The 26,448-nt window shown below is 36.3% G+C and overlaps 2 protein-coding genes across 2 annotated transcripts; one reads left to right on the top strand and one right to left on the bottom strand.

The window, feature by feature from the left end:
• Positions 1 to 196: 196 nt before the first annotated feature.
• LOC127079067 (protein MAIN-LIKE 2-like) lies at positions 197 to 1,013 on the top strand. Its single transcript, XM_051019476.1, has 2 exons — positions 197 to 834; positions 914 to 1,013. Exons 1-2 carry the CDS (start codon positions 197 to 199, stop codon positions 1,011 to 1,013), a joined length of 738 nt encoding a protein of 245 aa, XP_050875433.1.
• Positions 1,014 to 9,061: 8,048 nt separating this feature from the next.
• On the bottom strand, positions 9,062 to 11,765 carry LOC127088079 (putative receptor protein kinase ZmPK1). Its single transcript, XM_051028992.1, has one exon. It carries the CDS (start codon positions 11,612 to 11,614, stop codon positions 9,176 to 9,178), a length of 2,439 nt encoding a protein of 812 aa, XP_050884949.1. The 5' UTR covers positions 11,615 to 11,765; the 3' UTR covers positions 9,062 to 9,175.
• Positions 11,766 to 26,448: the final 14,683 nt, after the last annotated feature.

Below are 26,448 nucleotides of genomic sequence, written 5' to 3'. Positions count from 1 at the left end.
GACTCATTCCGTACTGGTGTGACTGTATGAATTGCGTTGGATATGTTTCAATATTTTCAAGTAGACGAACATATATCTCAATGGTGGGTAATTGAGAAAATATTATATGACATTAAAACATTAACTTGACATCTTCGTCATTCTCAATAGGTGTCATTACGTAAAAGACGGTATCATCGTCTCCATTAATTAATGGATGGCCAAGATAGCAAGTGAAGCCAAGATAACAAGTTTAAAAGTAGACTATAAACTAGTTGTTGCTTTGTTAGAGAGATGGAGACCCGAGACACATACGTTTCATTTACCAACTGGTGAATGTACTATCACACTGGAGGATGTGAGTATGTTACTCGGTCTCCAAATTAACGGTAAAATTGTTAATGGCCCAACAAATGTAACTAACGATGTTTACATGGAGAATTTGGGCGTCAAATCGACCGCTTCAGATAAAAATGGGGATTTTGTCAAAATTGTTTGGTTAGAAGCTCTATTAACACAGCTAAAAAATAACTCTACCCCGACGGAGGTGGAAAACATTCTCCATGAAAAAGTTTATAATTTACTATTAATTGCTACTTTTTTAATGTTAGATAAGAGTCATAATTTATTGCATTCTTCTTGGTTACCTTTAGTAGGAGACCTAGAAAAATGTAACACATACATTTGGGGTTCTGCTTGTCTAGCAACATTATATAGGCATATGTGCAAGGCAGCCCATAAAGGAGTGAAGAGCATAGGAGGCTGTGTTGTATTACTAAGTGTTTGGGCATTCACACGCATACCCTTGTTTGCCCCAGTTAGTAACGAGGTTCCATCACATCCGTATGCATTAAGGTACTCATTTTCATTTAATGCAATTTATTTTTCTCAAAATTAATTATACATCACGTTAATATTTTTTTTTCAATGAAAGATGGCGCAAACGAGGAATGCATTACAGAAATAATCCTTGTCATCATCTACGTGGGTACCGTGTTGCAATTGAACATGTGGAAGAAAATGATGTAGTATGATTATATATTCAACTTATCTAAATTTCTTTTTTACATTCTAATAATTATATTACTTATAACAATTTATATGGAGGTCGTACATACAATATCCAGTGTCTGATTATAGTGACAGCCGAGTCTGGAGTGCAACGATATATATAGTATGTTTCTTTACTGTTGAGATGCATCAGAAGGATCGGGTCAAACTCCAATTTAGATTCAATCAACACATCTCGTCTCAACCAAGATGTCTAAGTGAACACCATAATATGACTATGGTGCAAGCTTGGGATAAACATTGACAAGATTTAAACAAAGAAGAGCTCAAAGAATGGAAAAGGAGAAGGCATTTGGTGTTACAAGGTAACTCGGTACTTGATGAGTCTAAGTCGGATAGAGAATAGATGAATTGGTTTTTGTCAATTCCTTTTAAGAACGTTGCTCCGACACAATTTTTGATTGGTCCCCGTCAACATGTCTCTTCTTCAACCCAACAAATTTACAAATTTTCGATGTGGGCCAATTATACTTCATTATTTCTTATTTAATAATAATTATATGGTTCAATATCTTATTTCACATTTCTTGTCAATGCGTTGCTATTGTTTGATTTAGTCATCAATCAGTTTTTTTAAGTATCAACATGTTGTTCTATTATATTAAACTTATAAGTTTATAAGAAAATGAAATGTGCCAAAAACAAAATTTATTATTTTATTTAAAAAATATATATTTACTTATTAATATATCATCTCCTAATAAAATTTCTATGTATTTTTTTAGAGGAATAATTTATGTTTTATACTCTATTAAGTTTGTCGTGTATATTGTCTTCAACTAAATTCATGGTTGTATGAGTTAGCAATAATTTTAAAAAATAGAGAAATTTTAGCAATAGAAAAGATAAAAAAAAAATTTATAGTTGTATTTGTCGAAATATTTCTAAACAATTGTTTATTTATTTTTAGTTCTTATGCTACAATTTAAATGATATATTTTAAATTTTTTATACCTTATTGTAGGCTTAATGCATCATTTGGTATCTTAAGCTAATTTAAAATTTCATTTCCGTCTCTTATTTAATAAACGTTCGTTTTAAGTCCCTTAAATCAAGTTCAGTTAGACATTGTCATACCCCAAAACTTGCATTTTTATTTTTATTTTTTATCTGAATTTTGGTTTAAGATTCATCTGCATACATTTGTGCCAAATAAATGCAATCATTCACTCATTTTAACAAACTCCAATCATTCTTCATAGATTCAAAGGCTGGTGGATATTTATGCCTAACCAAAGCTAGGGTTTTGCTCGAGCATCAAGCCCTAGGGATGATGGTGTTGCATTCATCTAGATCAAGGTTTAAACCCTAATCCTTGAGGCTTGGGTATGGAATTGCATCATGGTATTCATTGTGCATGAACCCTAGTTCTTGACTTTGGGTATTCATTTTGCTTTGGATGGTATTAAAACCCTAATTTCATGGGCCATCTGGTTTGATTTACCTAAAGAGCATTCTTGCTTAAGTCATGTGGCTTGCAACCTAAACTTCCTTGGTTCATATCATTGATGGTTCTTGGATTGCTTGTCCATATAGTTTGGTTTGATTGATTCTATGATTTGCATGAAAACCCCAGTCATGTATGCTTGACTATTGTGGAAAGCATTGGTTTATTTACAGATTTTTGTGATTCTCTGATTCATGCATGGTGGTATTTGGTCCTTATGGTCTAGAACTTGATTCTTGGTCCATTTGATACTAGACATTGTTGAATTCATGGTTTCATTCAATTCTTATTTCATTAGTGCACTTATAATTATTTCGTTCATAATGCATATCTTGAATTCAAATTGGATTTTTGGTGGGAAAGTTCTCATTTTTTTGAAAATAAAGCATGGATTCAAGAAACCATTTTTCATCTAAAATTATCTATTGCATTACATTCAAATGAACATTGTCCATACAATTACAAAAATGAAGATTTTTGATACAGTTGACTTTTTAGTCAACTGCCGACCTTTTGCTCAACAGTTGACCAAAGTCAACTACATAATCCTAAAACCCTAATGAAGCTCTTTTTCTTTCATCTTCAATCATGCCTTTAGCATCTTTTCATTGACCTTTTCATGCCATGTGTGCCATAACCTCTCCATGTGCCATAACTTCCTTCATGAGCAAAATGCCTTGATCAAGTGTTGTTCATCCTATGACAGCCCTGCAACCACAACAACAATGCAATTAGACTCCATTCATATATATATGCAAATACAAGCCACAACCATGAACCAAATCATCCATCCGTACTTTGTGCATTTCTACTATCTCATTTAAACCTAGTTTTATTAATATTACACTAACATTTGACTTAACAGTGCAGCTAATATTCAATTCAATAACAACTAATTTTCACTTAGCCAAATCACTTACATTTCACTTACAAATAACATCCGACAAAACTAAGTCAACTAAATCTAGTTAGTTATCACAAACTTTTGCTAACAGACAGTTTTTACTAACATTTAACCAATTACTTTCAACTAACTTTACTAACAAATTGACTCAACAATTCCTAAACTCAAAAAGTTCTGTTTTAATCCATTACAGGCCCTACACCTCACTAACTACTTCATCCAAACTTCAACCTCAAATTCGATTTTATTTCAGTTCTATACCATTAATCATTGCAGCAAGCAAGCATGTCATAATAATAGTATAGCATAAAGATAACTACACACATTAACTCTAATATGAATGCATTCACATAACATCATAACAGCTAGCCCTATAATAGAGCAGAGAGAGACGATCATTTTGGTGTAAGGTTAAGGTCCATTGGAGGCGGGGAAGTTTTGAACGAGAGTGAGTTGAGTTGCGTCTTCCCCCTCTCTTGTCAACTTTGTTTTAGGCCTGAGGTTCTGAGGCCCGTTAGATTTGTTTCACTTCACACTTCCTTCATAACATAGACCCCTCAGATCTGCATGGGCCAAGGCTTCCAGGCCCAAGTCTGGATTTTCTAACACACACCACCATTATATGGGCTTGCACCGCCTTCCTAAACTTTTTTGTTTTGTGTAATCACAATTAATTATTGTTAATCATTTTCTGTTTTTTCCTCTTAATTACAATATAGTGTAATTATATTAATTAGTTAATTATAGGTTAATTCATCAACTTTGATTAATATAATAAATTTTAATTATAAATAATCGATTAATTATTGTCTTTAGAGATTTTAGGCTTTGTTAGATTGAACTTAACCTAATTTTATTTTCATCATATATTCACATATTATTCTTAATTGATTAATTGGTTTTGACTAATTCTAAATAATCTTGATTTTTGTTTCCATTTAATCAATTTGTGTATATTGACCATTTTGCCCCTAGGTTTAGGAAACTCTTGATTTTTGCATGATCCCCTAGTTTAGGGTTTACTTAGAACCACTTGATTTAATTAACCGATTAATTCATTAGGGTGTAGATAATTCAATTGATTTCCTTATATCCCATTGATTAGTGTTGATCAAATGTCACTTTGATCAACCAAATCTTTTGCATTGTGTTTAAATCTCCAAGCCTTTTCAAGTGATCAAAAGATCCTTGATCACTTGATAGGAAAGTCCATTGTGCTCAAGCTGTATTGGATATGCTAAATCTCAGGAGCTCAAGACCTCAAGGTTCAAATCCAAGATCAAGAGTTCAAAGTCAATACCAATCAAGCATAGATGACAAAGTGAACTACTTCTCAAGCACAACAAAGATATCAACATTTGTCAATCATAATTTAGATTGTGTGGCATGACCCTTAAGAAATAAAGAAGGAATGAGAGTGGAGCATTCGATTAACTCATTCTGAATATCTTTGGGTACGGGACAAATGACCCAATTGCCCATCGTATTCACCTCTATTCATAGACTTTAGCACAATTCGAATTAAATGATTGTTAACTCTCCTTCCACAACAAGCAACATTGCATCATTAGGATCAACAAGCAGGATCTCATATCAGCAACTTTTCAATCATGATTCAAGTTGTTTGCCATGAGCCTTAAGTAACAAAGAATGATGAGAGTGGAGCATTCATATCCTTATCTAGAATATCTTTGGATACGGGACAAATGACCCAGTTGCTCAAGGTATTCACCTTTGTTCATAGACTTTGGTTCAATTCGAATCATACAATTGACAGGTCTTCTTCAGGCAAACACATCAAACATCCAACACTTCAACGGTGAAGCACCATTGCTTTATCCATCATACTCTCCTCTTTGGATCCAGTGCCATATTCCCATCCTTAGTCTTTTGGAATCATTACCTTAGGGTCGCACACCCATTTCCTAATCAATAGGCGCATGCACTGCCTACAGTTATAGACTATGGCATCCTCCTTTCAGTGCCTATACAATTATAGACGGTGGCAAGCTTTCTTTTTCCCTATGGAGTTACAGACTCTGGAAACTTCATTTTTGCCTATACAGTTACAGACTATGGCAAATCCTCATTTCATTTTGCCTATACAATTATAGACTTTGACATTCTTTCTCTTTGCCCTTATGGAGTTATAGACTCTGGCAATCACTTTCGTCTGCCTTATATAGTTACATACTATGGAACATAACCTTGCTTTTTGCTTATACAGTTACAGAATTTGGAAAACAGACATTTCACTATAAGTTACAAACTTTGATCTATTTTCAACTTGCCTACCCAATTACAGACTTTGGCATCATTTTTATTTTCCATTATGGAGTTACAAACTTTGGCAACCCTGCTTTTTGCCCTTATAGAGTTACAGACTCTGCCATTCAGTTCCTTCCGCCTTGCATAGTTACAGACTATGTCGCCACACCTACGCACCTTGCCCGTTAGAGTTACATACTCTAGCAATCTGTTTCTTGCCCTTGTATAGTTACAAACTATTGCACATCTTTATGCTCTTGCCTTGTAGAGTTACAAACTCTGGAAATCTCATGTTGCCCTATAGTTTTACGGACTCTAGCATTCATTTATTTCTCTCCATGGAGTTACAGACTCTGGATATCTCTCATTCCGCCTCGTTGGGTTGCAAAACTTGGCAAACATCTTTCCCTACCTTGTAGAGTCTCAAACTCTGGTAGCATCTTTAGTTCAGACCATGCCTTCACAAATCCAATCATATCTCATTTGTTACTGTGGTTGATTACCATCATTGGTTAATGCCACACTCTTGCTTTTTAAGCAATTCACTTTGCCTCTTGAAAATCCAATCAAATATATTTCTTTGTTCTACATTAATTCCACAAACTACGGAACTCCGACTTTCTCATTGCACGGTGAGAAAACGTAAGCACGAGGGTTCGAATCCTCCGCGAGCATATTTATTCTTTAACATTTCATTCACCATTCATCATCCAATATTCCCTACCTTCATTCACTTCATGTGATATACCTCTCTCTTTGAGCCAAATACACTATTTCTTTAAGCTTCATCCAGTTTCTGCATGTGAACCAAGTGATGTTTGCCCTGATACTAAACACTTAATCCTCTTTGTTTTCGGCACGACTAGTACAATGATACCATGCCTTAGGCCCCTTACTTGTTGGTTCATGCCAATTTTCCTCTTGGATTCAGATTTCATCCCTTTTTTGGAGTCAAACTATATTATTCTTTGGTTTAAACCATACTTGTTATCACTCTTCTCTTCATCTCCCATCATTAGTTCTATGAACTACGGAGCTCTGAATTCCTTATTGCACTATAAGGATACGTATGCATGAGGACCCTAATCCTCTTCGAGCATTCTATCTATTTCATTCTTTTTTCCTTTACTATTTTGCGAGTAACCTTTAGATATAACACCTATCTGAGCATAGAATAATCAAAACGGTTCACGTTGAGTACAACAAATGTTAGGGGTGCTAATACTTTCCCCTTGTATAACCGACTTCCTTGCCCGGTTATCTCGTTCCCCCGGGTTTTATTGATGTTTTCTCTTTCCTTTAGGAATAAATAAAGTTTGATGGAGACTCTGTTGTATGTTCGAACGTGCGATGCGTTCAGGTATATTTCCGCTAGCTTCAATCACATCTGTCATTTATGTTAAATTTTGTCAAAATCCATTAACTTGGACGGACGCGATACTCAGCTAATTCAACTATGGTTGACATGAATTTTTTTTATTAATATTTTATTATTTATAATTTATTAAGCATTATTTTATCCATCATCTAAACTTCTCTTCTCATTTCTTCCCCCAAAAATCCTAGTTGTCACCTCTTTTTGTCTCTTCTTCTCCTTTCTTTCTTCTCCTTCTTCCACCACCACATTAGAGATTTTTTCACATACTTATCCTTCTCAAAACCCCATTTAATTTTTATTGCACTGCTACACAAATTAGAACATGCATGAGCTATTATGACTAACATAAACAAAGTGGGTTCCACATCCTCAAACCGACATGCATCAACGATGATGGGGTTCCATGAGAAGTCGCCTCGTTGGAGATTCTGTCAAACACGCAGTGTGCAACGTGGATGTCGCTGCACTTACCATGCATGTTGACAAGGTATTTGGGGATGACGTCTATCGATGAAGCGAGGGCTTGAGCGAATTTGAAGACATGGGCGTGGATTTGTTTGCCGAGATTATTCACTGTTTGGAGAATTTCATTATTTATGCTTTTTTTTTGTTGATGCCGATGAAATTTTCACTCTTTAAATTCAGGGTTTTTCGTATTGATTTGATTAAGTTTTCTACTTTTTTTATTTATTGTTTGAACAAATGGATTCAATTTGGTTTGGGTAAAAAACAGTTCTTTGTTTGGTTTTGTTTTGGTTTGGATGAAGGTTTTAATTTGATTATGTATTTTTGAGATTAGGTTTTAGTATATGTTTGTAAGGTTTTGTTAATGAGGATTTGGGGTTTTGGTGAAGGTTTGTAAAGGATGTGGCTGAGGTGAAATCAAAGGAGTATTGTTTTGAGAATAAGAAATTAATTGTTGCTTCTTGCTCCTCTTTGTATGAAGATAGTGTCAGTGTAGTTCATAAGTCTTTAGGGAAATGTAGCCTTTTTTTTTAGTGTGATATGAATATGAAGTTGTTATGTTTCGGCAGTAAAATGTCTCTTTTCTAGAGATGTTTATTGGAGAAAAATTGTTATATTTTTCTTACACATTATTAACAATTTGCGGGAGGTTTTAACCTCCGAAAACAAAATTCCTCAAATTTAAATAAAATATCAGTTTTTTTTAATACATATGTTGACTCAGTAATTCAACCATTGCCTTGTTGTCATGCCATATAGATAGAAGTTAACGTTTTTCATAAAATTTGATGGAAATGACTAATTCAACTAACATAATAGTTTATAAGGGACTAACTTATAATATTTATTGGATAAAAGATTTAAGTAAAATATAAAATTAAGTTTAAAAAATTCATCACTAATTAAGCTTTTATTTTACTATGAGTCTATTCTTAAAATAGGGTAAAAAAAACGAATTATCACCAAACAACTACTTCTATAATCTTTCAAATTTCTTCGATCCAAGTTGAACATAATTAACATCTATCCTCCTCCAATTTAAGAACATATTATACTACGATGTTATAATTTTTTTAATCAAATAAGCTAGTTGAAATTCACCAATTAAATATAATGTATTACAATTTAATTTACTAGTTAGATAATCATCTTAGAGTTTGAATTCTCTTAGTATGATGAACACCACCATTATTATTATTATTATTATTATTATTATTATTATTATTATTATTATTATTATTATTATTATTATTATTATTAATTCAGCAGCATCAAATTGACTAGTGATGATTTTATTTTAGTAGTTCAGTCAATGTGCATGTTTTCAAAGTCGTCGCAAATTCTTTCATTTTACTTTACGAATATTCTCTGCCTGCGTTGGCCATTTGTTTGGTGCAATCATTCCCATTGACCATATCCAATTCGAGTTGGAGTGTTTTAGACGTGAAATGTTTCAACTACATATAAAGTTTTTTTCTTGTTCTTTTGTTTATACGTTACTTTTACTATGTTTGCTTCTTCCTTTTTTTTCTTCTAGAACCCTCTTAAATAATCTTAATGGAGATGGAGATTCTCTTAATAAATGAAAATACCAAAAAAAAAACACCATGGATTATAATGCAAATACATGAAAATTGAAACAATATAGAGAAAAAAAACAAAACTAACGAGGTTGTCCTTGTCCTCTAACTTTTTCATGCGATTGAAGAAGCATCTCAACAACTTGACTCATGGTTGGTCTTTCATTCATGTCATCTTTCACACACTTCAAAGCAACTCTAACCAAATTCTCAACTTGATTCACATCATATTTCCCTTCCAAATTACCATCAACAATCTCCTCAATCCAAAACATTGTCGTAGGTGCATTTTTCACCTTATCCATAACCCAGCTCACCATTCTATGATGCTCAATTCCTCCACTATTATCAAGACTATGAATTTCCATTGGACTTTTCCCACTCACCATTTCAAGCAACACAATCCCATAACTATAAACATCAACCTTAGAAGTGATTCTAAGATTATAAACCCATTCTGGTGCCATATAGCCTCTTGTCCCTCTTATTCTTGAAAAAGCCGAACTATCGCGTTCGTCTCTATTCAAAATCTTTGATAAACCGAAATCAGCTACTTTTGGTTGAAAATTTGTGTCTAGTAGAATATTTTGAGGCTTCACGTCACAATGTAAAACCCATTCTAAACACTCTTCATGTAAATAAGCTAAACCTTTCGCTGTTCCAACAGCTACATTAAACCTTTTGTTCCAATCAAGTGAATTGGAACAAAGATTTTCTGCTAAAGAACCATGTTCCATGAACTCGTAAACCAGAATCCTATGTTTCCCTTCGACGCAATATCCCCACATGTCAATCAAGTTCATGTGGTTCAACATACCAATTGTGCTTATCTCGGCTAGGAATTCGGCTTCTCCTTGATCCGCTTCGTTTAATCGTTTAACAGCTGCGACGCGATCATCTTCGAGTATAGCTTTGTAAACGATCCCTCCTCCTCCGCGGCCGATCTCTTTAGTGAATCCCTTCGTCGCGATTTTGAGTTCGGAATAGGAGAATCTTTGAAAGCCTGTTGCTGATAAAAGATGTCTTTGTATTTGATCAACATTATCATCATGATTTTTATTGGTTCTAAACAAAAAGAACCAAACAAAGAAAATCATGGAAATTTCAAACACTCCTATCCCATATGCAACCCAAGTTAAGAAACTCAAAGTTGAGTTTTTACTTGGTTTTTCATAGAATCTATTCAAGGTTTGAGAAGAATTTTCAATGGAACACTTCATAGGTGTATGTTTAATTGGCATAGTGGAATCTAAAAGAGTAACTTTTGGCAATTTCAGATAAACATCTCCATCAATATTATGAGAATCTCTTCCATTGAACAACAATGTTTTCGGAAAACAATCGTAAGTAGAATCGCGGTTGAATTTGAATTGAACACCTTTGCATTTCTCACAAAGATCCAAACATAATTGTTGACATTGCTTCAAGCTTGTGACTTTTGCTATTCTCAAATCATAGCCATACAATTCCATGTTTTGAAGATGAAGAAAACCGTAAGACTCACCGCGATTACATGAAAGATCAGAAGGTTTAAACTCAGGCTCACACCCTTGTGTCCAATCATTATGATTCTTCAACTTGTAACCTTTTAAACAATAACATGTTCTTCCATTCACAGGATGATAAGTACACATGCTATTTTCTCCGCAAAGACCATGAACCGAACATGATTCGGGAAGAGCTTGCCATGAAACTTCCCATGTTTTAGTTTTCTCATTGAAGCTGTAAGCACGCAAGTTACCATCATGATCCATTTTAAGTAATCTACGAACTCTTTTAGGATAATCACTGGTGAAAAATTCGAATGCATCGGAGGACATAAAATGACCGAATGAATCGATTAGCGCGATTTTAGAAACATTATAAGTTGACCTTCCTACATCAATTGGTAATAGCCAAGGTGCTGGCCAGTATACGCTAGATAACAAAGGACCTTTGAAAAGAAGACGAAGAGCGTTGTCGTTATCAAAATATAGTTTGTAGAAGCCTGTGGAATAGTTTTTATCGCTTTTGGATGAAACTAAGCTTGCTTGTTCAGTAACTTGTTGGCCAAGAAGAAGTGTATCGGTTGGAGAATCAAAACTTTGCCAAATGACAGTAACGTTGCTGGTAACCGTTTCGAGAGCGAGGTTACCATCGTTTCGAAGCTTTAACTGTAAAGGAAAAGGAGAAATATTCGAAATGGACCAAGGTGACTTTTTTCTTTTTGCATCGGTTAAAATGAGGTTACCGTTTTTAAAAAGTGAGAGTTTCGAGTATTTTCCGTTTACTGGTTGGTCTCGGTTGGCCATCCAAACAACGGTTGGTTGTTTGGATTTCGTGAAGTAGACGGAGAAACAGAAAGCGTTGTCTCCGACCGGGAAGAAACCGGCGGAGAAATCTCCGTTGGATGAAATGAGGGTGTCATTAGGATTCTCAACTGCCAGAGATGAGCCTTGTTGGAGTGTGTCTGTTGTTGATGATAATGAAATAGTTTTGGTGAATAAAAAGAGAAAGAAGAAGAAGATGATTTGGATTTTCATGGTTAGAAAGAAGTTAGAGCAAATTGAATGGGCATGAATGGATGGAGAGGATGTATGGCTTATATCAACTTGCCATTGTGTTATTTGTTTATCTTTTTGATTCAATGTTTTGATACTTGACTTATGGAATATCTTTTTGTTTGTACTTAAAATAACAAGTTGAATCAATTCTATATTAAACTACACTAGATGATAAAATTTCATATTCATATGCATTGTTGAAAAAGAACTATATACAATAGAATAGAATAGAATGGTAGTTGTTGATAAGAGCTGGTTGAATTGAAGTAGCTGTTTTTTCTACCCTGGTTTTTTGGTTCATGGGTCACCATTTCCATGTTCTCTAATACAAACAATTTTATATATACATATAATACATTGATAGCTTTGCTTATGAGTTTTTTTGATTAAATATTTTATGCAAAGTATATTCAACTAGCATCTTGATTTTGTATACATTAATAAGTGACTAATAAATGGGGTGAGTTTTATCTCTTAGTTCAAGTAAATATTGCTAGTGTCACACTCGGTTAAAATATTAGAGGCTCTATAACCTTGATGATGTAAGGTGGTTGGTGGTGGATAAAGTAGCTTGAACTACAAGGTTCAAAATTGAATTTAAAAGAATACACACGTGGTCAATATATATAGTTCATGCATTCAAACAATATGCTGACATGGAGGAGAATTAAAATATACTTTCTCACTTGACTATAATAATTTCCGGTTTTTCTATTAGAGTATAACTAAGAGAGAGAGGTTAAGTCTAGTTTACCTTGTAATGACTGACATGTGTCAAGTCTCAGCAACAGGTAACCTGCTATAGCAGGTCACACAGTTGCTACTATAAATGCAACTGTGTGCTACTGTTTGTAAAGAACTCATAACAGAATTCTGTTATAACAGATAATGAAAAGTTCTTCACTACTATGAATTCTAATATGGTATCAGTTAGTTAGGATCGATCCATGGCATCGCCGTCTTCTCCGGGATCGCCGTCTTCCGCTCACGTTACGCCACCGTCCTCGCCACTCATGGCGGCGACTGATGATTCGCGTCGGCTTCAGTTCTCTCTCAAAATCGCGCATAAACTAGATGAGAAAAACTTTCATCTATGGCGTCAACAGGTGGAGCCGTACATCAACGCTCATAGTCTTACAGATCTCGTTGTTTGCACTCGCATTCCTCCTCAATTTGTTGATGACGAAGCTCGTCGTAAAGGTACGGTCAATCCTGCGTACTCGATTTGGCTTCAGAAAGATCAGTTACTGTTATCGTGGCTTCAATCCACACTTTCGAGCGAAATTTTGTCGCGAGTGCTTGGATGCTCTCATTCGCATCAGCTCTGGGATCGTTTGTTCACTTATTTTCAAAAACAAACTCGTGCGCGTGCTCGTCAATTACGTGTTGAATTGCGTGCCCTAACTCTTGATTCACAATCTGTATCTGATTATTTGTTGAAGATTCGTATGATTGTGGATGCTTTAGCCTCCATTGGAGATCCTATTCCCAATTCACATCACATTGATGTTATTCTTGAGGGACTTCCCAGTGAATATGCTTCTGTTGTTTCCGTCGTTGAAAGTAAATTTGGTGATATGGATTTGGATGAAGTTGAGATTCTTCTCACTGCTCATGAACTAAGGCTAAACAAGTTCAAGAAATCAACTGTGCCTGATCTGGGCTCTCTAAACCTTACACACACAGCGCCTCAATCTACTTCCCCTGAGGCGCCTCAATCTGGCAGCACTGACTCTCCTAACCCTCAGGTGCCACCTTCTTATGTTGAACCTGAATATTCTAGTTTCAGAGGTGGTAGGTCTAATAGAGGAGGTCGTGGAAAAGGTAGAGGTGGCAGAAACTCCAATGTTCAATGTCAGGTGTGCTCCAAAGTTGGACATTCTGCTCTAAATTGTTGGCATCGGTTCAATCAACAGTTCCAACCTACTGTTCATCCCAGCAATCCTTACACTGCAACTCCATGGCTTGTTCCTCCAGTGCCTTATGGTCAATTTCCTGCTAATGTGTGGACTAGACCTCAAGCTCCTCAACCTAGGTCATCAAGTGCCTATCCTTCTCCAAGCACCTTCATTGCCAATACTGCTCCCTCTACATCAGCTGCTTCTTGGTACCCTGACTCAGGTGCTTCCTATCATGTCACCAATGATGCCAATAACTTGCAACAAGTTACTCCTTTTGAGGGACATGAACAGATATACATAGGCAATGGTCAAGGTTTGGTTATTAATTCTGCTGGTTCTAGTCAATTTTTATCTCAAAATCATCCACACACACCTCTCACTCTTAATAATCTATTACATGTGCCTTCAATCACCAAAAATCTCATAAGTGTCAGTCAGTTTTGTCGTGACAATCGTGTTTATTTTCTTTTCACAGCTGATACATGCTTTGTGAAATGTCAGGTCTCTAATGCTGTCCTGCTAGCTGGTAAAGTTGGTTCTGATGGGCTCTATGAGTTTCCAAGTCTGCTTAACGTTTCCAAGTCTGCCATGTCTCTAGATTCTTCAAATAAAATTGTACCTTCTGTTAATTCTGTTAGTATTTCCCCTTCCTTATCAAATGTTTGGCATCTAAGATTACGCCACCCCAATGTTAATACTTTGAGGTTGGTGCTACAAAATTGTAATCTCTCTTTCAGCAATAAAACTCATGAATTTTTCTGTTCTGCCTGTTGTATGGGCAAGGCTCATAGACTGCATTCACCATCTTCACACACCACTTATAATCATCCTTTAGAACTTGTTTACTGTGACTTATGGGGACCTTCTCCTCAACCCTCTACACAAGGGTTCACATATTATATATCCTTTGTTGATGCATTTTCCAAGTTTACTTGGCTATACTTACTGAAATCCAAAGCTGAAGCTCTTGGTGTTTTTAAACAGTTTAAGTCTCTTGTTGAACTGCAACTTGGCTTTTCCATTAAAGCTGTTCAGACTGATTGGGGTGGGGAATTTCGTCCTTTTAACAAATTTTTGACTGACTTGGGCATAGTCCACAGAGTTATTTGTCCTCACACACATCACCAAAATGGTGTGGTGGAAAGAAAGCACAGGCATATTGTGGATTTAGGTTTAACACTGTTGAGTCAAGCATCCTTACCTCTGACCTACTGGGATTATGCTTTTCCAACTGCTGTTTTTCTTATCAATAGGCTTCCCTCTGCAGCCATTCAATTTCAAGTACCCTATTCTATGTTGTTTCACACTACACCTGACTACAAATTCTTGAGAGTATTTGGTTGTGCCTGTTTTCCTTTATTGAGACCTTATCATTCCCACAAACTGGATTTTAGGTCTCAAGAGTGCTTGCTTTTGGGTTATTCCACTTCTCACAAGGGGTACAAGTGTCTTTCTCCCTGTGGAAAATTATACATTTCCAAGGATGTGCTTTTTAATGAGTCCAGGTTTCCTTACGTTGAACTGTTTTCACCGCCTAGCCCTCCTACCAGCAGTGGTAACAGCCCTGCCACACAACATTGTGCATCTTCCTTAGAGTCACTTTTCTCCACTGTTTCTCTGCCTAAACCTGTTCCTCTGACAGCAGTGCCCTTTTCCCCTGCTGTAGACATCTCACCTGCCTCTACTACCTCTCCAAGGCAGTCCGCCAGCTCTCCTGAGTCCACTCCTGCACCTGCAGTGTCTCCTTTGCCTCTCACACCACCCTCACTCCCCACAAATGCTGTACCTATTAACTCCAAACCTGTTAACCAACACCCTATGCAAACCAGGGCTAAATCAGGGTTTATTCAACCTAGACAGCATTTCACTTTGTTACTCACTCACACTGAGCCCAAATCTGTCAAACAAGCTCTCACTGATGATAATTGGAAAGCTGCTATGCAGTCTGAATTTGATGCATTGTGTAAAAATAACACTTGGTCTCTGGTCCCTCTTCCTCCCAACAGGCAGTCTATTGGTTGCAAATGGGTTTTTCGCATCAAGGAAAATCTCGATGGCTCAATCAGCAGGTATAAGGCACGCCTGGTAGCCAAAGGCTTTCACCAGAAACAGGGTTTTGATTTCAATGAGACCTTCTCCCCTGTGGTAAAACCAGTAACCATCAGACTCATCCTCACCATGGCTCTCACACATAAGTGGTCAATCCAGCAGCTTGATGTTAATAATGCCTTCCTCAATGGGCTGCTCCATGAAGAGGTGTATATGGATCAACCCCCAGGCTTTATTACCTCTGATTCTTCTCTGGTGTACCGGCTACACAAAGCTCTTTATGGCTTAAAACAGGCCCCTAGACAATGGTTTGAAAGACTACAGGCAGCCCTGCTCAAGCTGCAATTTAAACCCAGCAAATGTGATCCCTCCTTGTTCATCTTTGCCTCCCATGGCAGCACTGTTTACTTGTTAGTATATGTTGATGATATAATCATCACTAGCAACAATACTACTCTGCTCACCTCCATTATCAACAAACTCAACTCTGATTTTTCCCTCAAACATCTTGGTAATTTGGATTATTTTCTTGGCATTGAAGTCAAGCCTTCTGCTCAAGGATCCATGTTTCTCACTCAAACCAAATATGTTAGAGATTTACTGCAGAGAACTAACATGGCTGGCTCTAGTTCTGTAACCACTCCTATGCAGTCCTCTTGTAAACTCACCAAACTTGGGTCACCTGCCCTTGCTGATCCATACATGTACAGGTCTGTTGTTGGTGCCCTCCAATATGCCACTATCACCAGGCCTGATATTGCCTATGCAGTCAATAAAGTTTGTCAATTTATGTCTCATCCTCTAGAATCACACTGGGTTGCTGTCAAACGAATTCTACGGTACCTCCAGGGCACTATTCAGTATGGGCTTCATCTGTCCCCTTACACTTCCTCTAGTCCTCCCTCTCTTCAAGTCTTTTGTGATGCTGACTGGGCCTCTGACCCAGATGACCGAAGAAGCACCTCTGGTGCAGCCATTTATTTTGGAGGCAACTTGGTCTCTTGGTGGTCTAAAAAGCAACCTGTAGTTGCTAGGTCCAGCACAGAAGCTGAGTATCGAAGCTTAGCTCAAGCCACTGCTGACCTACTATGGCTTCAAACTTTATTATCTGAACTGTGTGTTTCTACTCAACAGCCCTTGGTGCTCTGTGACAATCAATCTGCAGTGATGCTGGCACATAATCCCATCATGCACTCGCGGACTAAACATATGGAGATTGATCTCTTTTTTGTTCGAGAAAAGGTTATTGCAAAGCAAATCAGAGTTGCTCACATTCCTGGTGTGGATCAAATTGCGGATGCCCTCACTAAGCCTCTTTCTTCTACAAAGTTCCTGGAACTTCGGCACAAACTCAGAGTTGCTAACAGTAGCTCCCCTTGAGTTTGTGGGGGGGGGGGGTATTAGAGTATAACTAAGAGAGAGAGGTTAAGTCTAGTTTACCTTGTAATGACTGACATGTGTCAAGTCTCAGCAACAGGTAACCTGCTATAGCAGGTCACACAGTTGCTACTATAAATGCAACTGTGTGCTACTGTTTGTAAAGAACTCATAACAGAATTCTGTTATAACAGATAATGAAAAGTTCTTCACTACTATGAATTCTAATATTTTCTAAAAGCTTATTATGCTTGTATTATTCTAAATAGCTAATGGTTGTTAATGTTAGGATGGTAGTTAACTTTTGGGTCGGAAGATCATGCCATCACAATAAACAGAATGATCGTGATTTAATCTTTTTAAAATAAAATTAATAAATCTTCAAATACACCAATAAATTGGTTATACGCTGATAACATAATTTTTTAAACGATCAAGGTGAATCAAAATAAGTATATTTAAAATTATCTCATTGAACATATCAAGATGTATCAAAATAAATATACTTATATGTTAATCTAGATATAAGACAATCATAAACTATCTAAATATATTATCAATAAATATATTATCCTCGAAAATTTCTTTCCAAAATTGTATTCTTGTTGATCCATCCACATTATCATCAATTTGTCTGGTTTGTGTCAAACTACTCATGTATTTTTCCTGTACAACACAAGATTAATGTGTCAGAAATTATTGTAAATAGATAAATTCAATAATGTTAAGAACGCATAACCCATATAAAGGTACATTAAGTCAAAATAAAAATAAAATAATAAATTATTGATTTATTACCATATAAAGGTATAAATTGAAGAAGCTTCAGACACAAATCATAACCAATACTACATAGAAAAACCAAAGCTAGATAGATCCATATTGAAATCAAGAAGATAAGAAAAAAATATAACAAGGGAAGTGGAAAAGCAATAGAACAAAACAGCGCCAAACCAAGCTTTCCGAAATTATTCAACCTCGTTGCTGGCAGACAAATATTGTATGCTTCAACATTCCACCTCTTGATACAAAAACTCTCAACACTACCAAGACACACCATCAAAGGACAAATATCTCAATTGCAAAACAAATACAAATGTTCAAAAAAAGACTGGTTTTGTCAAAGAGGTTGAAAGGAATTAGATTGTATGTTAACCTCCACTTGCAACAGAGCCAAAGCGCACCAAAATTTATAACAACGCCAAACGAAGCTTTCCAAAATATTTCATCCACGGCACTAGAAAACAATTCTTGTCTGCTTCAATATTGTAACACCAAAATGAAAATTAAAATAACTGAGAAAAATAATTGATGTGTCAACAAAACATATTAGAGTAAGAACAGAATTAAGTTCATTAGTTCGTCAGTTCTATGTGCTTGTGTTATCTACTCTAGCAAGTCACCTTGTTACTCTATAAGTAACAAGGTGCATTTCCATTGTAACTAACTTCTGATTTCATAAAAGAATTTTTTTATTGAATGAAAACAAAAATGAAATTCTATCATTGTTTGGTTTCTAACATGGTATCAGTTTAAACCACCATTGTCTCTGATGCCTTCGTCGTCGGCCTCCGCTCGGCTCTCCGGTGCGACTACATCAGAAATGGCAAAATCTTCAGACGATTCAAATCGCTTTTAGTTCGCGCACAAACTCGATGAGAAGAATTTTGACTTGTGGCGTCAACAAATTGAGTCGTACATCAATGCTCACAATCTCACGTAGTTCATTGTTTGCTCGCTCATTCCAACTCAGTTTGTTGGTGATGAAGCTCGTACTTCTGGTATTGTCAATCCTAACTACACTCGCTGGTTGCAGAAAGATCAAATGTTGTTGTCGTGGCTACAATCAACGTTATCAAGTGAAATCATTTCACGTGTACTTGGTTGCACTCACGCTGATCAACTACGGGATCGATTGTTCAACTTCTTTCGGAAACAAACTCATGCCAGAGCAAGACAACTGCGTGTTGAGATTCGTGCCCTAACTCTTGAAAACTCCATTGTGCAGGAGTATTTTCTCAACATTCGCAATATTGTTGATGCACTTGCATCCATTGGAGATCCAATTTCTGGCTCACATCACATTGGTGTCATTCTAGAAGGTTTACCTTCTGAATTTGCACATGTTGTCTCAATCATGGAGAGTAAATTTGGTGTGATGGATCTTGAAGTGGAGATTCTTCTTCTTGCACATGAACTGCGTCTCACTAAGTTCAAGAAGCAATCACCTCCGGATCTAATGTCTCTCAATCTCACACATGTTGCTTCTACATGTTCCAACATTGAGGATAACTCCACTGCACCAGATTCAGTTCCATCAGTAGTGGCACATAATTCTAAGCAGAGGTCCAAGAGGTGGTCACTCAGGTCGTGGTAGAGGTGGTAGGCTCTCCTCTGTGCAATGTCAGGTGTGTTCCAAAGTAGGTCACCCAACTCTCAATTGTTTACACATATTTAATCAACCGTTTCAACCTACTTCTAGCTTTGGATCCATTTATCCTTAACAACCTTGGAATGCTTCTACAACGACTATTTGATGTACAATGATTCTAGATGGCGGACGATGCGCCATCTGGGATGGAGTGTGTATCAAATTATTATTATTTTTTTTAATTTTAGAAATAATTTAAAATAATTAAAATAATTTTTTAATGTAAAAAATTAATTAAAATATTATATTTAATTAATTTTTTTTTAAATTAACTATTTTGATATATAATATTTTTCATAATTATTTAATATTAATTAGTTATATTACCTTTTATATATAATTTGTAATAAATATATAATACTAATTAAGAATTATTATTTATAATAATTAATTAATTAATTAATTAAAATTTCGAAATTATATAATTTTTTTTGTAATATTTGTTATAAATATTTAATATTACATAATATTTTGAAATTAATTTTAAAATAGAAAACTTTAAATTTTTTTTAAGAAATTAAATTAATTGTTACATAATATTTTTAATAAAAATGAAAAATTAATGATACTTACAATAAATTTATTAAAAATAAAGTTATTAATCGATGATTACATATTAATTTTAGTAAACTTTAAAAATTAAATAAAAAATATAATTTCATATAATATTAATTAAAAACGATAATTACAATGAAAAATAGATTAAAAAAAATTAATTACGACGTTGATTGTGATCTTCATCGACGAAATGACTACCAGTTCCACATCTTGCACGTACTCGAACGCGGTGACCACGATCTAATGGTTGTGTTGAGGTAGGTATAGTAGGGGTAGTAGTTGATGAGGGATTATCAGTGGTTTGAAGAATGGGTGGTTGCTCACGAAAAATTTCGAATGCCTCAAAATTTTCAAAATCCATACTAGGAAAAAAGTTATTTAATATTTGTGTGAATGAGGTTGGGTTTGGGTTTGAAGGTTCTATGGTTGCGATGTAATAGTCGTTCACATCGGTGGTTATTGATTGTTGATGTGTAGTAGAGTAATCAAAGTTAGGTGGTGGGATGGGTGTGTAGTTATGTGGGGGACGTAGGCATAGTTGTTGTTGGGTTTGAGAAGTGTAGTGTATTGGGTTTTGTGGTGTTTGGTATGGGTAGTTATTAGGTGTTTGTTGTGTTATTGTGTGGAAGTTTGGTTGTTGGTATGAAGTGTGTTGTGTTTGGGTTTGATAGTTTGGTTGATGGTATTGGGTGTTTTGTGTTTGTTGTTGGTAGGGTTGTGTCTATTGACTTTGTGGTTCATGTTGGGTGGAAGTTGAAGTTTGTGTATAATATTGGTTGAGAGGGATTCTTGTTCGGGGGTTTCTTAATGGTGGTCGCGGTGCAGACGACATTTGTGATGTGTTACAATGCTGACGGGGGTCAATAAGTAGTTGCTCAATTGACGCGTATTACAATGGAAGATGTCGTAGCCAATTAATATATTCTTCGGTTGACTTCATTTCTCCCTGAAACGTTACCCCAGTCAAACATAGTCGGTGTCTGTTTTCCCAAAGTTGTTGTTCGTTTCTATTCAACGTTGTGTAACTATAATTCCATGACTCTTGCATAGTCATGGTATGTTCTTCTTGTAGGCATTTAGGTGGATTGGGTATGTCTTGATAATATCCAAATTGCAATTTTACCCTATCTAATTGATGCATTTCAACGATCCAAAAGCACAAGATTGGTGTTGTTGCGCTCCAAATCAAATGATCATCATTCTCCAAGGGGGGTATCCAAGATATGGCCTCCATATAAACTGTGATTGTATTAAAAGAAATACGTAAGTTTACCATTTATTGTTTGAGTGACATGTAATAAAAAAAACTAGTCAAACCAAAATTACGTTTGTTGACGACATGTGATCGAACATGACACGATACCCATCAAGGTAATGATGAGGATTTCTAGAGCAATTTTTTTTCTTGTTGGTCGAAGCCCATCTAAAAAGTAGAGTAACATTATATTGAAAGATTAACATCTTATATGACACAAAGAACAAAAATGTAAAAAAATGGATTTGCATGGAAATATTAAGACTTACATTGATGCATATGGATGACTTAGAACTGCAGAAGTAATTGGTGCTATAAATGGGAATCGTGTAAATCCCCATGTTTGTAGCAGAATAACACACACCCCATACCATTAACATCAACGTCAACTGCTTTGCACATTTCCCTATATAGATACGCTAACACAGCTGATCCCCAACTATATTCACCACACTGACCCAAATCCTGAACAAATGGTATCCACATACTATGTACATCTTTTGCCTATTTATCAAGGAATAAAGTTAGGGAGATGCACAATATAATATAAATTCTTGTGTATATAATGAGTTCGTCATGGGAGGTATTTTCAGATATTTGAGTTTCTTCTAGTATTTGTTTTAACCAAGAGATACAAACACGTCTACCTTTAATGTGATTTTCTAGAGGTTGACGGCCCAAAAACGTGGTCCATGCACTTGCACTAATCTCGGATGGTCCTACGAAGGATCTACCATTGACGCGTAGACCCAAAAGCATACTTACGTCTTCTAAAGTTATAGTGCACTCACCGGTTGGGAAGTGAAACGTATGTGTTTCGGGTCTCCATCGTTCAAGTAGAGCATATATGAAACTTGTATCAATAACTATATCCTTCAGTTTTACGACGTTTGCAAAACCAGAGGTATCCAATAAAGGTTGAATATAATGTGGGGCATAAATTAACTTATGGTTTCGGGTTCTAAAAGCTCTTTCAGGTTCCACCTGATACATGTAGCGAAAACAGTAAACAAAATAACACATACATAATATATTTTTATTTGTAAAAAAAATAACAAAGCAAATGTTAAACAATTATCAAAACAATAAGTATCACTTACTAATGCTTGAATGTTATCATTAGTTCCCCTATGTTTATCACCCATCCAAAAAAAAGGAGTTTGAGACATATTGAGATTTGTGGTAAAAATGATAGAAGCTTGAGTTGTGGTAAAAATGAGATGATGATAAAGAAGTGAGTTGTGGTAAAAATGAAATCATGGAGGAGTATTTATAGATATATTTTCATGACGTATTCTAGTTTTCATTTTTACATAATGATACAATTTCATCTGCTGTTCTACCAAGACTTACATACAACTCTAATGGCCCTAAGTTAATGAAATTTAAATAAAATTGTCAAACATTTCACGTACATCTTCATCATTACAAATTCGAATTTCTTCATACAGCAGCATGCCATTTGAATTGATGTATGGTTTTCAATAGTGCAGAGCAACAATTTCTCTCTCAAATTCGGTAACATGAAGTATCTGAGTTTGGATGTTGTCAAAACCAAAGTTTTCCAATAATCTGATTGATATTGGATCAGAAATAGCATTGCAAGAATCAACTTTTTTAGATGATTTTGGCTTAATAATGTATATTAGACCGATTAAGAGAGCCATGTGGGTAGCTTATACGTTTGAATTGCTCAGGTCTGGCTTCTACACTGTGTTTGATAAGGCCAAACATGCAGTATATATACAACTTCCAAGATGGTGGACAAAAATAGTAGCTTTTCTGAATTTTTTTAGAGGTACTCCAACCAAGACGGCGGACCCCAACGTTGCACAATTCCACGCGCCAAGGTCCTCCAACCAAGACGGCGGACCCCAACTCCACATGTCCTCACGCATGGAATCCTACACGCGCGCTCCAACCAAGATGGCGGTCTCCTGCACGCGCGCGCCAACCAAGACGGCGGACCCCAACGCATTAAGGAACCCCACACGCTGTCCCTTCATCTCAAACGGCGGACCCCTTCCTACTTTTCAGAGGTAGTTTAGGTCCTCCATCTCAAATGGAGGACGTCTACTGCATGGCTACAACGTCCAATTCTAGACAGCTCTTGTATATAATTGAAGCTTTAATTTTCAAATTAAATCATACACAAAATGACTCAAAACAATATCACAGTTCAAATCCATTATAATGGAAGTATTTTTCCAGATGTTAATGTCAGAGTCATATTTCAAAACACAAACGTACAACAACTCAAAATACACCCCAGATCCAATTACATGCGTCTAAAAGAAAGACTCGAAAACAAGCTCCAACAACAGATAACTGATATTTATTATCGATATCCATGTTTTAATGACGGCGTTAACAACGTGACTTATACAACAACGAAAATAGAAGACGACAATGACGTCGGGTTAATGTTCCAGTGCCATTCGACGTATAATTTGTCAGATGTCATTAAGTTATACGTATGCTTAGTAGACAGCGATGAGGGTGATCAAGTAACGTATCTGACGCAAACTTCTCAATCTCATCAATATCAAATGAGTCAAGAGACTATACTGTCGTTGACACAAGTTCCAGAGACTATACTATCATTGACACCGGTTCCAGATGAGGATGTCGGGGATGATAGCGACTATGAAGAAGCGCGGTACGTAGAAACGCAGAACCAGTGGAGAAAGTGACAACTCTGACAACGATATCCCCGTGGTGCATCAAGATCAAGTGCAAGATCTGTACAATCCACCACTACACATGAGAAATCCCACATACTCACTTGACGAAGATGCATCAATTTTTGAAACCACGGAGCCACTTCGGATAGAGGGGGGGGGGTGCTTGGCATGGAATTTAATAGCAAAGAGGGATGTGTATTCGCCATTCGCCAATTTCACATCAGAAACTGTCTTGATTATTTCGTTTATAAGTCTGATTCTAAACGACTCATAATTAAGTGTGTTAATGAAGAATGCGCCTTCAAATGCAGAGCATATGTGGGGAAGGGGAGTGGTAAATGGGTGATCACTAAGGTTAGCGGTCCGCACACATGCATGTCTTCCACAATGTCTAAAGATCATAGAAAACTTGACTCTAATCTAATATGTAACTGTATCAAGTCTCTAATCAACAGTGGTGCCTCACTGAAAGGGAAACACATCGTCGCTCATATTCGGGAGACATTCAACTACACAATCTCTTACAAAAAGGCATGGATTTCAAAGAATAAGGCTATCACTGCTATTTATGGAAACTAGGAGACTTCATACAACGACCTGCCGCAATGTTTGTTGGTCATGAAAACATTTCTACCAAGTACTATAATAGAACTCGAGACCCTTCCTATATTTTCAAATGAAGGGACTCAAATCAGTGGTGCTAGAGTTTTTCACCGCCTTTTTTGGGTTTCCCAACCATGCATCAAGGGTTTTGCATTCTGCAAACCGGTGGTTCAAGTAGATAGCGCATGGTTATACGGAAAGTACAAGGGAACTTTGTTAATGGCTGTGGCACAAGACGAAAATAGGAACATATTTCCAATAGCTTTTGCATTGGTAGAGGGTGAAACTGGAGAAGCATGGAGTTTTTTCTTGAGAAATCTTAGAATGCATGTGACACCACAACCCAACCTATGTTTGATATCAGATCAACATGAGTCAATAAAGAGTGCTTATAATAACCCGGATAATGGCTGGCAACACCTTCCCTCCTCACACGTCTATTGCATTAGACATATAGCTCAAAATTTCATGAGGGAATTCAGAGACAAGGAACTTCGGGAAAAAATTATTAACATGGGTATCTTCCAAAAAATATCTTTGTTACCATATCTAACATTAACTTCCACATACTAATTTAGGTTTCCTTTTCATTTTCAGGGTATGCATTAAATGAGGCAACATATGAATACTACAGGGGAGAGATACATAAGGTTAACATAGAAGCGTTAGAATGGGTAGACAATATTCCAAGAGAAAAATGGACGAGATCATTTGATGGAGGGAAACGTTGGGGTCATATGACTACCAACCTCGCAGAATCGATGAACTCAGTTTTAAAATCCACACGCAACCTACCTATTACCGCTTTGGTAAAATAAACATATTATCGAATGGCCACACTGTTTGGGAAAAGAGGACATGATTGGACTAAAATGTTGGGTTCTGGCCAACTGTTCACTGAAAACTGCATGAAGGGAATTGAGGAGGAAGTAATCAAATCAAATAGCCACACAATTATGCAATTCGATCGTGAGAGGTTCTGCTTCCTGGTCCAGGAAACTATTCATCATAGTGACGGCAGACCGACTACCCATTACAACGTCGACCTTCAGAATCTTACGTGTGAGTGTGGAAGATTCCATATGTTTCATGTCCCTTGCTCACATGTTATTGCAGCGTGTTCAAGCATAAGACAAGACTATTTTGTGCATATAGCTGACGTGTTCAAAGTTGTAAACGTATTTAAGGTCTACGAGGAAAGTTTCCTCGGGATCCCGACCGAAACAAGTTGGCCACAATATGAAGGTGACACGCTATGCCACAACGACCGCATGCGGAGAAACAAGAAAGGTCGCCCAAACAGTTGTCGGATTAGAACTGAAATGGACAACACTGAAAAAGAAAAAAGGAGGTGTGGTATTTGTCGAGAAATAGGACATATGCGCAGAAAATGTCCAACCAAGCCTGGCCCTTCTACTTAGTTATGTCTGAAGTTTTAGTATATTCAATCTTCATTATATTTCGTGTATTTCCTTTTTCCAACAACAAGTTCTATTAAGAGCGTAACATTATCTTCTACAACACAAGACATATTACAACATAATAATAACTTCATTTAAAGATAAAAAACTACAACTATTCCAACACGTTATAACAACTAATCACTACATCACCTTTGATCATATTATCATTTTAAACAACAACAGCTAGAACAAGTGGATCTTCAACACCTCGACTAACTTCTCCACTATGCACAGAAAACATACAAGTAACACCCAAATCATTTTCTACACGATCCCAATAATGCATGTATGTTCCGTTTGGGCTAGCATCCGTAAGAGTTATGTAAGGACAATAATATTCAATTTTTCTAACACGTCGAATCGGACCACCCAGTTGTCCAAAACTTCCGTTGATGGCAGAAACCAATTGCATGAACTTCCATTGTGGATTCAAACAAACCCTCATCTGCTTATCTGTTTCAAAGAAAACAATGCAACACACAGACATCATTC

This window comes from Lathyrus oleraceus, chromosome 5, assembly GCF_024323335.1.
Source record: "Lathyrus oleraceus cultivar Zhongwan6 chromosome 5, CAAS_Psat_ZW6_1.0, whole genome shotgun sequence".
NCBI classification, from domain to species: Eukaryota; Viridiplantae; Streptophyta; class Magnoliopsida; order Fabales; family Fabaceae; genus Lathyrus; species Lathyrus oleraceus.
This window is presented reverse-complemented; position numbering and strand designations above follow the sequence as displayed.

Coding starts and splice junctions, on each gene's coding strand:
- LOC127088079 (XM_051028992.1), bottom strand. CDS start 11,614: ATGAAAATCCAAATCATCTTCTTCTTCTTTCTCTTTTTATTCACCAAA.
- LOC127079067 (XM_051019476.1), top strand. CDS start 197: ATGGCCAAGATAGCAAGTGAAGCCAAGATAACAAGTTTAAAAGTAGAC. Junction 835..913: donor TCACATCCGTATGCATTAAG/GTACTCATTTTC, acceptor TTTCAATGAAAG/ATGGCGCAAACGAGGAATGC.